At 48.8% G+C, this 11,868-nt stretch overlaps 1 protein-coding gene across 1 annotated transcript; it reads right to left on the reverse strand.

Moving 5' to 3' along the window:
• Positions 1-2,898: 2,898 nt before the first annotated feature.
• On the reverse strand, positions 2,899-11,209 carry LOC142310198 (uncharacterized). Its single transcript, XM_075347683.1, has 2 exons — positions 11,007-11,209; positions 2,899-3,817 (listed from the first exon to the last, which is right to left on the reverse strand). The coding sequence occupies exons 1-2, from the start codon at positions 11,066-11,068 to the stop codon at positions 3,262-3,264; spliced, it is 618 nt and encodes a 205-aa protein (XP_075203798.1). The 5' UTR covers positions 11,069-11,209; the 3' UTR covers positions 2,899-3,261.
• Positions 11,210-11,868: the final 659 nt, after the last annotated feature.

Below are 11,868 nucleotides of genomic sequence, written 5' to 3' on the forward strand. Positions count from 1 at the left end.
TATCCGGAAAGGGTACTGACCGATCAAGGCCCTGCGTTCGAGGCGGAGGTGTTCCAAGAGTTTTGTAACATGTACGGTTGTAAGAAAATCAGAACAACACCGTACCACCCCCAAACCAATGGACTGTGCGAGAAAATGAACCATGTGGTTATTGATATGCTGAAGACTCTACCTCTGGAAGAAAGGAACCAATGGCCAGAGAAGCTGCCAGATCTGGTCGACCTGTACAACCATATCCCAGTAAATTCGACCAACTGCAGCCCCGCTTACCTGATGCGAGCCAGACCTGGCAGGTTGCCTGTAGACTTTGAGATGGGGACTGTGTCGCCTGAGGCGGTTCAAGAAATAGAGGATTGGGATACAGAACGGCAGCAGCAGTACCGTAAGGTCCAGGAATGCGTAGAGAGGAGCCTGTCTCAAGCCAGAACAAGACAAGAGCAGCAGTACAATCAAACGGCCCCAGCAACTCCCTTAGCACCTGGAGAACAAGTCCTCAAGAAGAAGCGGAGGACGCATAAATTGGATGATCAGTGGGAGAACGAGCCCTACACCATTATCCCCTCCAACTTTGACAACAGTAAGGTGTGCCTCATAAGCAAGGACGAAGGCAAGACTTGTCAAGCAATATCCAGAGACCGCCTGAAGACGTGCCCTGAGCGGTGCAAAGTTCAAAGGGAAGTGGAGGAAGTTCGAGAAGAAGGGGAAGAGATGATACAAACGATCCTCGGCAAATTCCCCAAGACTTGGACCCGCATAAATGGTGCCGTAGTGGTACCGGTCCTGACGTTCCCACAGTTGGTCGAGCCAGAAACAGAACAGGTTCCGGATCCACCCAAAGAACCGTCCGCCCCGACACGCGGTGACACGCCAGCAGTGGAACAGGAGGATCAACCCCCTGTCAGTGGTGAACCTGTCATACCCTTGGCGACTCCTAGACCACATAGGCAATCATCATGCATACCTATCGGGGTTAGGCCTACCGGTAGTGCTGAGATAGGAGACACACTAAGTAGTCAGGGACAAACACCAGAGCTACGCAGGTCTCAACGCAGCACTCGGGGACAACCCCCTCTAAGGTATAGGGAATCAACTATATAAAGAAAGAGTATTTATTAGAATGTAAATAGTTATGTGAAAAGTCTGTAATGTCGTGTACAAAATGTTTTTTTTTGTGATTGCGAAATTGGACAATTGGGCCACTGGACTATGGGTGGCCAACACCTAAATTGTTTATAGTTAGCACCAGTGTGCTCAACACCCCTGAAGAAAAACCCGTCCGGCGTGCATAGAGTGGGGTCATCAATGCTCTGACGCACGCCCAGAGCCTACGTTGGGGGTTTGATCGCGGCGGGTCCCCCATGGAGCAGTGTAATGGACACCCGGCAGGGAGCCACACTGGACTCTTATAGTACTGTCTGAAGTTGTAACGTTAAAGAGAATGTGCCTCCCATATTGGGATGAAATGTATGACATGTTATGTTTTGTTTCCACAGTCCGGGAGTACTGAATTTAACTAAGGGGGAGTGTGGCGCCCTAGGACCTGGTCGCCACAACAGCATTGCCCTCCCAAAGGGTTAATGCTGAGCCTGGAGGTAATTGGGAGATCCATTGGCCAGCAGGTTTAACACCCAACACAGTTCTCCCTCCGGCCAGCAGGGGGAGCTCTGAACCTGGAATTCCAGGGAGCCTTCCTCTACCTGACCAGAGGGAGGAAGTGGAGTCAGTCTGAAGGGAGTAGTGAAAGTGAACAGACGCAGAGTGAGCTGTCCTGTGAATCTGGGGCCTAGAGCTGGAGCAGCTTGGCCCAGAGAAGCAGGAATAGCTGAGAGGCAGCAGAGAGACTCAGACATCGGAGTCTGTGGTTGCCAGGGTATAAAATCCGTCCCTGGTAGCCGAGTCCGAAGGGCAGGAGAGCTGCAAGCCCCTGGCCCAGAAAGATCCAAGGTACAGCTGCAGCATCAGGGCCCGGTGTGGACTCCAGCGGAGAAGCACCAGAGAGAGGGTCTGCGCAGCCACCTACAGAAAGAAGGGACGTGCCATCGGTCCCAGCAGCAAAGAGGGCCATTGCTGGATTCAGAGAAGCAGGGTCCTATCATCACAAAGCAAAGTACAGGAGTAGGCCTCATACTCAGCTGGCCAGAAAGATCATCCCAAGTACTTCCAGGCCGACCGGATCCCCATCACCGCCTGTAACGGTCTCCCAGGACTGGACTGTTCCCAGAGTAAAAGAGGAAAAGGTAAAGAGACTGTTGTTTGTGCCTGGTTCTTTCCTCGCCTGTCGGCCCTGCACCGTGTTAGCCACACAACACCATAGACTTTCACGGGCACCAACGGTATCCCGGGGCATCGCTCCACCTGTGGGGAGCAGTACCATCATAGCTGTCATAACATCACCCCGGAGTTCTCCCATAACAGCGGCGGCTTAATAGCCGCATACCACAGGTGGCGTCACGAACATTAACTCTAACTCATCAGCCACATATTCAACTGACACCCACCAGGGCCACGGAGCCGGGCCCAGCCACCACTGACTACCACCGGACTAGTCCGGCCCGGCACCGGGTGTCCCATAGCCCTGGGGTGGGCGAGTCATATGTATATATACTACACATTATGCAAAGATGTAAGACACTGTGTGCACCAAGATTCATGCACACATACTGTATAGCTCCTTGTTGAGTTTGGTAAGCACTAAATACCTCAATTTTCCAGTCTATTCTTATAATAATGTAATTTAAATTTCATATATTCACTGTTTGCATCTATCTTGGTGCATACAATCTATCATATATATTAATAATTAGCACAATTCGGATAGGTTTGGTTAGCTAGAAAAAAAAGACAATAATTTTATCTCTAAAATATATATTAAGCAATTTATTTATAAAATTACATGATAATAGTCAGAGAAGTATTAGAAATGACAGGGAATGCTACATGTTATTACTGATATATTAGATCATGCTTTCTGTTGCAGGAGTCTTTGCAGTAAAAGGTACTGATGAAATGTCCATATATACATCCATGCCGTGTTGCTCGGATCACACCATGCACAGGTGTTATAGTCCCCGCAATGTTATAGCCCCTGCAATGTTATAGCCTCTGTAATGTCTTCAATTTACATTTTTAAATTAATAATTCAGAACAAGATCTGAAAATCAGCAGTAAAAGTAGCATTCTTACGGTATACATTAGTGAGATATTGGAAAATTTCATCCACATGACAGATATTGAGATACAAGGTTGATATGGTCAAAACGGCTACTTCTTCTTAAATTGTTTTACCAAGTCAGTGAGTGTTTCCAGCCCCTCGACAAGTCCATCCCCAGTGGTGGCACAACATCCTTGGACATGCCACTGGTGTCCTCGTATCTTCCTTAGCCCCAGCTCTTCGGACACCTCTCCTGGTCGCCTGGAGCCAGGTAGATCTTGCTTATTGGCCAACACCACGAAGGGGACTCCTCTCATTTCATCGGTCTCCAGGATGGCGATGAGTTCTGCCCTGGCCTCCTCAAACCTTTCAGGGTCAGCACTGTCCACCACAAATATGAGCCCATCTGTGTTCTGATAGTAATATTTCCACAAGGATCTGATCTTGTCTTGACCTCCCACGTCCCACACAGTAAATTTGACGTTACGGATGGGTTCCACAGTCTCTACGTTGAATCCAACAGTGGGAATTGTAGTGACTGTCTCGTGGAGCTTTAGCTTGTAGAGGATAGTTGTCTTCCCAGCAGCATCCAGACCTAACAGTAAGATCCGTGCCTCATACCCTGTGAACTTCATTAGGGTTTGATGGAGGGCGCTCAGGAGAAGACTAGTGATGAGCGAGCATGCTTGTCACTACTCGGTACTCGCACGAGTATCACTGTACTCGGGCTGCTCGGCGGGGACCGAGTAATCTCGCGATACTCGTGCTTTACTCGTGGTCTTCATTTCTGCATGTTGGCGCTCTTTTGAGAGCCAGCCCTCATGCAGGGATTGGCTGGCAGACCACTGCAATGCCACAGCCCTGTTAGTTGTGGAATTGCAGTGATTGGCCGGCCTGCACAGCGTCACCGAGCCTTTATATAGGCCGGCGCGCTGTGCTCTGCTCACAGCTATTCTGACAGTGAGTGTAGGGAGAGTGTCGCTGATTCAGGGAAAGCTTTGCGGCCCTTTATAGCTTTTTCAGTTGCAGGGCTGCAAACAGTGTGACCAAAAGTCCTTCTCAGGACTATTCTAGTTGTATACAGGCAGGCAGGGTATAGCCAGGTCGGCGTACAGTAGCAGAGTCCTTCTCAGGACTATTGTTGCTATATACAGGCAGGGTATAGCCAGGTCTGAATACAGGCTAGTGACCAAAAGAGTCCTTGTCAGGACTATTGTAGCAGTATACAGGCAGGCAGGCAGGCAGGGTAGTGGTGACCGTATACCAGCCTTCATATCTGGGGCTGGTGTACACAGTGTAAAACAGTCCAGATAGTGTCTGACTTGTCTGTACTGTAATTGTCGCTCCCCAAAAAAACCTGTTAGGTTATTATTGCGTCCGTGCTTGGTTTTTAAAACCGCACGTGTGTGCCTGTTGGTGGCAGCGTACAGGTGCACTGGTGTGCGTTTACCAAACTATTATATAACGCACAAGTGTAGTGTATAATACACGTCAGTCAGCAGTGGCTGATAGTGTCAGAGTTCTTAATTTTTGCTCCTAAAACCTGTGTTAGGTTATTATTGCGTCCGTGCTTGGTTTTTAAAACCGCACGTGTGTGCCTGTTGGTGGCAGCGTACAGGTGCACTGGTGTGCGTTTACCAAACTATTATATAACGCACAAGTGTAGTGTATAATACACGTCAGTCAGCAGTGGCTGATAGTGTCAGAGTTCTTAATTTTTGCTCCTAAAACCTGTGTTAGGTTATTATTGCGTCCGTGCTTGGTTTTTAAAACCGCACGTGTGTGCCTGTTGGTGGCAGCGTACAGGTGCACTGGTGTGCGTTTACCAAACTATTATATAACGCACAAGTGTAGTGTATAATACACGTCAGTCAGCAGTGGCTGATAGTGTCAGAGTTCTTAATTTTTGCTCCTAAAACCTGTGTTAGGTTATTATTGCGTCCGTGCTTGGTTTTTAAAACCGCACGTGTGTGCCTGTTGGTGGCAGCGTACAGGTGCACTGGTGTGCGTTTACCAAACTATTATATAACGCACAAGTGTAGTGTATAATACACGTCAGTCAGCAGTGGCTGATAGTGTCAGAGTTCTTAATTTTTGCTCCTAAAAACTGTGTTAGGTTATTATTGCGTCCGTGCTTGCATTTAAAAACCGCACGTGTGTGCCTGTCGGTGGCAGCGTACAGGTGCACTTGTGTGCAATTTCCAGAAACTTTGATATAACGCACAAGTAGTGAATATACACGTCAGCAGTGCACAGCATTGCAAAATGCGCAAGGGCATTGGCAAGGAACAAGGAAGTGGACGTGATGGTGGTGCAGGCAGAGGCCGAGGTCGTGGGCAAGCTCTAATTTCGCCACAACAAAGGGCCACATCTAGTCGCTCGCACGTCCTGTCCCAAATTCTTGGGGACCGCAGCAGTACACCGCTCTTGAACCAAGACCAGTGTCAACAGGTTGTTAGTTGGATAGCGGATAATGCTTCCAGTCAGATTGGCACCACCACAAACACTCTGTCTTCCACACGGTCAAGTGTCAGTAGCCGTGATACTGCACCGCACATTTCTGAACCTGATCCTCCTTCCTACCACCAGGCTGAGTACACGTCCTCCTCGGACATTAATGATCCCACACTTGGACACTCGGAAGAGCTGTTCACGTTTCCATTCACACATTCTGGCCTCTCGCCAGCTCATATTGAAGTGGGTCATGAGGAGATCGTCTGTACAGATGGCCAAATATTTGAGCAGCCACGTTCTCACGAAGTTGGCAACGTGTCTCAACAAGTGGTGGACGATGATGAGACACAATTGTCAGCAAGTCAGGAGGAGGAGCAGGGTGCGGAAGAGGAAGACGACGTGGTGGATGATCCAGTAACTGACCCAACCTGGCAGGAGGATATGCAGAGCGAGGACAGCAGTGCACAGGGGGAGGGAGGCGTAGCATCACAACAGGCAGTAAGAAGCAGGGTGGTGGCCCCAGGCAGAAGTCAGGCAACCGTTCCCCGGAACAACACGACGACACAAGGTGCCTGTACAAATGTTAGGTCTTCACGAGTCTGGCAGTTTTTTAAGTTGGATCCAGATGATTCAAAAAAGGCCATTTGCAACACCTGCCGTGCCAGCATCAGCAGGGGTACCAAAACTAGCAGCCTGACCACCACCAGCATGATCAGGCACATGTCAGCCAAGCACCCGACTTTGTGGGAAGTACAACAGAGTCGAGGAGCAGTGCTTGCTGATGTCACTGCTACGTCTTCGCTGGTTGTGCATGCGAGCCAATCCTCTGTCCATGCTGCCTGCGAACAAGCCTCCTCCACTCCTGCACCTGCAGTTGCCTACGCAGAAAGAACACCATCATCAAGCACGTCCTTGTCCCAGCGCAGCGTTCAGTTATCCATTCAGCAAACCTTTGAACGCAGGCGCAAATACACTGCCAACACCCCACATGCCACAGTTCTAAATGCTAACATTTCGCGACTGCTTGCGCTGGAAATGTTGCCTTTTAGGCTGGTGGAGACAGAAGCATTCCGTGACCTGATGGCGGCAGCTGTCCCACGTTACTCGGTCCCCAGCCGCCACTATTTCTCCCGGTGTGCCGTCCCCGCGTTGCATAACCACGTGTCACAAAACATCACACGTGCCCTGAACAACGCTGTTTCACCCAAGGTCCACCTAACCACAGACACGTGGACAAGTGCTTGTGGGCAAGGCCGCTACATCTCGTTGACGGCACACTGGGTTAATATTGTGGAAGCTGGGACCCAGTCTGAGCGAGGGACGCAACACGTCCTTCCCACACCAAGGTTTGCAGGCCCTACCTCAGTCAGTGTTTCACCCACACTCTACAGCTCCGGAATGTCATGCTCTTCAGCCTCCTCCTCCTCCTGCGCATCCTCATCCACTGTGCCCTCCACACCAGTCACAAGCTGGAAGCACTGCAGCACTGCCTCGGCGAAGCGGCAACAGGCTGTGCTGAAGCTAATCTGCATAGGTGACAAACCCCACAATGCAGAAGAGCTGTGGACAGCTCTGAAACAGCAGGCAGATCACTGGCTCACACCTCTGAACCTAAAGCCAGGAAAGGTCGTTTGTGACAATGGCCGGAACCTGGTGGCGGCTTTGAGTCGAGGCCAGCTGACACATGTTCCATGCGTGGCCCATGTGCTCAACCTCGTGGTTCAGCGGTTTATAAAGTCATACCCAGAGCTGTCTGATCTGCTGGTAAAAGTTCGCCGCCTGTCTGCACATTTTCGAAAGTCACCTACTGCTTCAGCCGGCCTTGCCGGCTTTCAGCGCCGTTTGCATCTTCCGGCTCACAGACTGGTGTGTGATGTCCCCACGCGTTGGAATTCAACTCTGCACATGTTGGTCAGGATATGTGAGCAGAAGAGGGCAGTTGTTGAGTACCTGCATCACCTAAGCCGTCGGGAAATGGGTCAAACTCCACACATAACACCTGAGGAGTGGAGATGGATGTCAGACCTATGTACCATCCTCCAAAACTTTGAGGACTCCACCAAGATGGTGAGTGGTGATGACGCCATTATTAGCGTCACCATACCGCTACTCTGCCTTCTAAAACGGTCCCTGCTGAAAAACAAACATGATGCATTGCAGGCGGAGCGCGATGAGTTGCAGCAAGAAACAGTAGTGGGTGTGGGTGATAACACACAGCCCAGCCTCGTCTCATCACAACGTGCAGTGGAGGACTATGACGAGGAGGAGGATGAAGACATGGAGCAACTCTACGGCCAAATTGAGGATATGACATGCACACCAGTCATATCCTCGATTCAGCGTGGCTGGCCAGAGGACAGGGTAGATGAGGAGGAGGAGGAGGAGGAGGAGGAGGAGGAGGAGGACAGCATGTTCAGTCATCTTGTTGGTCAGGCTACTGAAGTCCTGGCTGTTAAGAGTCTGGCGCACATGGCTGACTTTATGGTAAGCTGCCTGTCTCGTGACCCTCGCGTTAAGAACATCTTGGCCGACAATCATTACTGGTTGGTAACACTGTTAGACCCACGCTACAAGGAGAACTTTTTGTCTCTTATTCCCGTGGAGGAGAGGTCAACCAAAATGCAGCAGTTTCGGAAGGCCATACTCACGGAAGTAGGCAAAGCATTCCCCTCACAAAACGCTAGCGGCATAGGTCAGGAATCAGTGGACAACCGAGGCGTACAGCCGAGAGAGGCACAAGTCCAATCCGCCAGAGGTAGGGGAACAGTCTTTAAGATGTGGGACAGTTTTCTCAGCCCCTCACGTACCACAGCCCCTGAGGTGCGGGGTAGTGCCACAAGAAATCCTAAGTTTGCCCAGATGCTGAAGGAGTACCTTGCAGATCGAACAACTGTACTCCGACATTCCTCTGTGCCTTACAATTATTGGGTATCCAAGCTGGACACGTGGCATGAATTGGCTCTCTACGCCTTGGAAGTCCTGGCCTGCCCTGCTGCTAGCGTTTTGTCAGAGCGTGTTTTTAGTGCCGCAGGTGGAATCATTACAGATAAACGCACCCGCCTGTCAACTGAAAATGCTGACAGGCTGACTCTGATAAAGATGAACAAGGGTTGGATTGGGCCAGACTTCACCACACCACCAGCAAATGAGAGCGGAGTTTAAAGTTTGCCATGTACCTCCACTCACCCATGGGTACACTTCTCGACTTTGGATAATCGCTGGACTGCTCCTCCTTCTCCTCATGCGCCATCATGATGACCGTTACAATAGTTAGGTCTTTGTTTCAGGTATACCCCCAGTGGTAAATTTTTTCGCCCATTCTTTGCAGAATGGACATTACAACGACAGGAGACCCGCTCCTTTGCAATGGGAACAATGTTTTGAGGCCCTCATGCACGTCTCTACCCAGGGACAACGTGGAGCCTCCCAATTTTTGGCTGCCCTGCCTAAGGGCTATACTGAAATACACCCACTTCCTTACAATGGGCACTTCAGGTTTACAGGCCATCATGCACGTCTCTATCCAGGGACAATGTGGAGCCTCCCAATTTTTGGCTGCCCTGGCAAAGGGCTATACTGAAATACACCCACTTCCTTACAATGGGCACTTCAGGTTTACAGGCCATCATGCACGTCTCTATCCAGGGACAATGTGGAGCCTCCCAATTTTTGGCTGCCCTGGCAAAGGGCTATACTGAAATACACCCACTTCCTTACAATGGGCACTTCAGGTTTACAGGCCATCATGCACGTCTCTATCCAGGGACAATGTGGAGCCTCCCAATTTTTGGCTGCCCTGGCAAAGGGCTATACTAAAATAGACCCACTTCCTTACAATGGGCACTTCAGGTTTACAGGCCATCATGCACGTCTCTATCCAGGGACAATGTGGAGCCTCCCAATTTTTGGCTGCCCTGGCAAAGGGCTATACTGAAATAGACCCACTTCCTTACAATGGGCACTTCAGGTTTACAGGCCATCATGCACGTCTCTATCCAGGGACAATGTGGAGCCTCCCAATTTTTGGCTGCCCTGGCAAAGGGCTATACTGAAATAGACCCACTTCCTTACAATGGGCACTTCAGGTTTACAGGCCATCATGCACGTCTCTATCCAGGGACAATGTGGAGCCTCCCAATTTTTGGCTGCCCTGGCAAAGGGCTATACTGAAATAGACCCACTTCCTTAAAATGGACACTTAATGTTTTGAGGCCATCATGCACGTCTCTACCCAGGGACAATGTGGAGCCTCCCAATTTTTGGCTGCCCTGGCAAAGGGCTATACTGAAATACACCCACTTCCTTACAATGGGCACTTCAGGTTTACAGGCCATCATGCACGTCTCTATCCAGGGACAATGTGGAGCCTCCCAATTTTTGGCTGCCCTGGCAAAGGGCTATACTAAAATAGACCCACTTCCTTACAATGGGCACTTCAGGTTTACAGGCCATCATGCACGTCTCTATCCAGGGACAATGTGGAGCCTCCCAATTTTTGGCTGCCCTGGCAAAGGGCTATACTAAAATAGACCCACTTCCTTACAATGGGCACTTCAGGTTTACAGGCCATCATGCACGTCTCTATCCAGGGACAATGTGGAGCCTCCCAATTTTTGGCTGCCCTGGCAAAGGGCTATACTGAAATAGACCCACTTCCTTACAATGGGCACTTCAGGTTTACAGGCCATCATGCACGTCTCTATCCAGGGACAATGTGGAGCCTCCCAATTTTTGGCTGCCCTGGCAAAGGGCTATACTAAAATAGACCCACTTCCTTACAATGGGCACTTCAGGTTTACAGGCCATCATGCACGTCTCTATCCAGGGACATTGGTGAACCTCACAATTTTGGACTGCCCTGGCAAAGGAAAATACTACAAAGACTCACTTCCTCAAAATGGGCACATTAGACTCAAGAGGCCTTCATGTACGTCTCTTCTCAGGGACATCGGAGTGCCACACAATGTTTTCACGTAAAATCTTTCATGTATTAATCTCAAAAAGTAACATACACCAGCTCTATCTCACTATTGGGTATGTGCCCTTAACATTTCTGCCATGAAAAATCATTTTGGGGTCATTTTGGAAGGTTTTCTGGTGAGTCCGTAAAAATGGCGTAAAACGCGGACAAAATTGTTCACAGCTGTGACTTTTGAGTGATAAATGCTTCAAGGGGTCTTCCCCATGCTGTTGCCATGTCATTTGAGCACTCTTCTGAGACTTTTGTGCCATTTTTAGGGTTTCTCCATGCTGCCGGGAGGTCATTTCACAAAAATACTCGGGTCTCCCATAGGATAACATTGGGCTCGTTGCTCGGGCCGAGTACACGAGTATCTTGGGAGGCTCGGCCCGAGCTTCGAGCACCCGAGCTTTTTAGTACTCGCTCATCACTAGAGAAGACCCATAGCTGAAGAACGTCTTCTCTGCCTCAATGATAAGAAGTTTGCTCTTGTGCTTGTGCATGCTTATGGTAGACTTTCCCTTTTATTTATATACAATCCTATCACGTGCCAGTCCTATCTGATCCTAGCAACTGCAGAAACTCCGATCTGGTATTTCCTGCTTGTTCTGTCATTCTGTGCTGTGTTGGAAGATTTCACTGCGACCGGTTATGACAGTGACTGTTCTGCACGGCGAGGGACGAGACGTCTCGAATAACCTGTGTTTGAATACATGCAACTTTATTCCAGGCTGTAAATACACAGAAATCATCCTGTAGATTGCACTATTACTTTAACTGCAACAATATCATGCAGAAAAAAAAATTAAAAGGACCAAACCTAAAACACTAATTATTTAAAAAAAAAAATTTGTTTTAATTGAAACTGACAATTTTTCCACTTTTGTGCTTTAGGGGTTTTTTTTTTCTCTCCTTAATCCAAGATCCATATTTTCTTTTATTTTTAACTCCAACACAGCTGTCTGAGGACTTGTATATAAGAAATATATACGAAGGCTCCACAGTGTAATTCACCACAGAAAGTAAATCTGTTTCTCCTTAAATATCGGATGCTCTAGACGTCATGCTGACTTCTAGATACAAACAATAAATATTCTGAAAGTCTGGCATTCCAGAAAAATAAACTTCTTTATTAATAGACTTAGTTAAAACTCCTATTGCTGGTTGTCTTAGTGTTTTGAGCAATACAAATCTTAATCTTAGACAAGAAATAGACAAATATTTTAAAGGGAATCTGTTGGCAGGTTTTTGCTATGTAAGCTGACGCAGCATGTTTTAAGGGTTAAGGATGCCTGTCTTGTCA

Source organism: Anomaloglossus baeobatrachus, chromosome 5, assembly GCF_048569485.1.
Source record: "Anomaloglossus baeobatrachus isolate aAnoBae1 chromosome 5, aAnoBae1.hap1, whole genome shotgun sequence".
NCBI lineage: Eukaryota > Metazoa > Chordata > Amphibia > Anura > Aromobatidae > Anomaloglossus > Anomaloglossus baeobatrachus.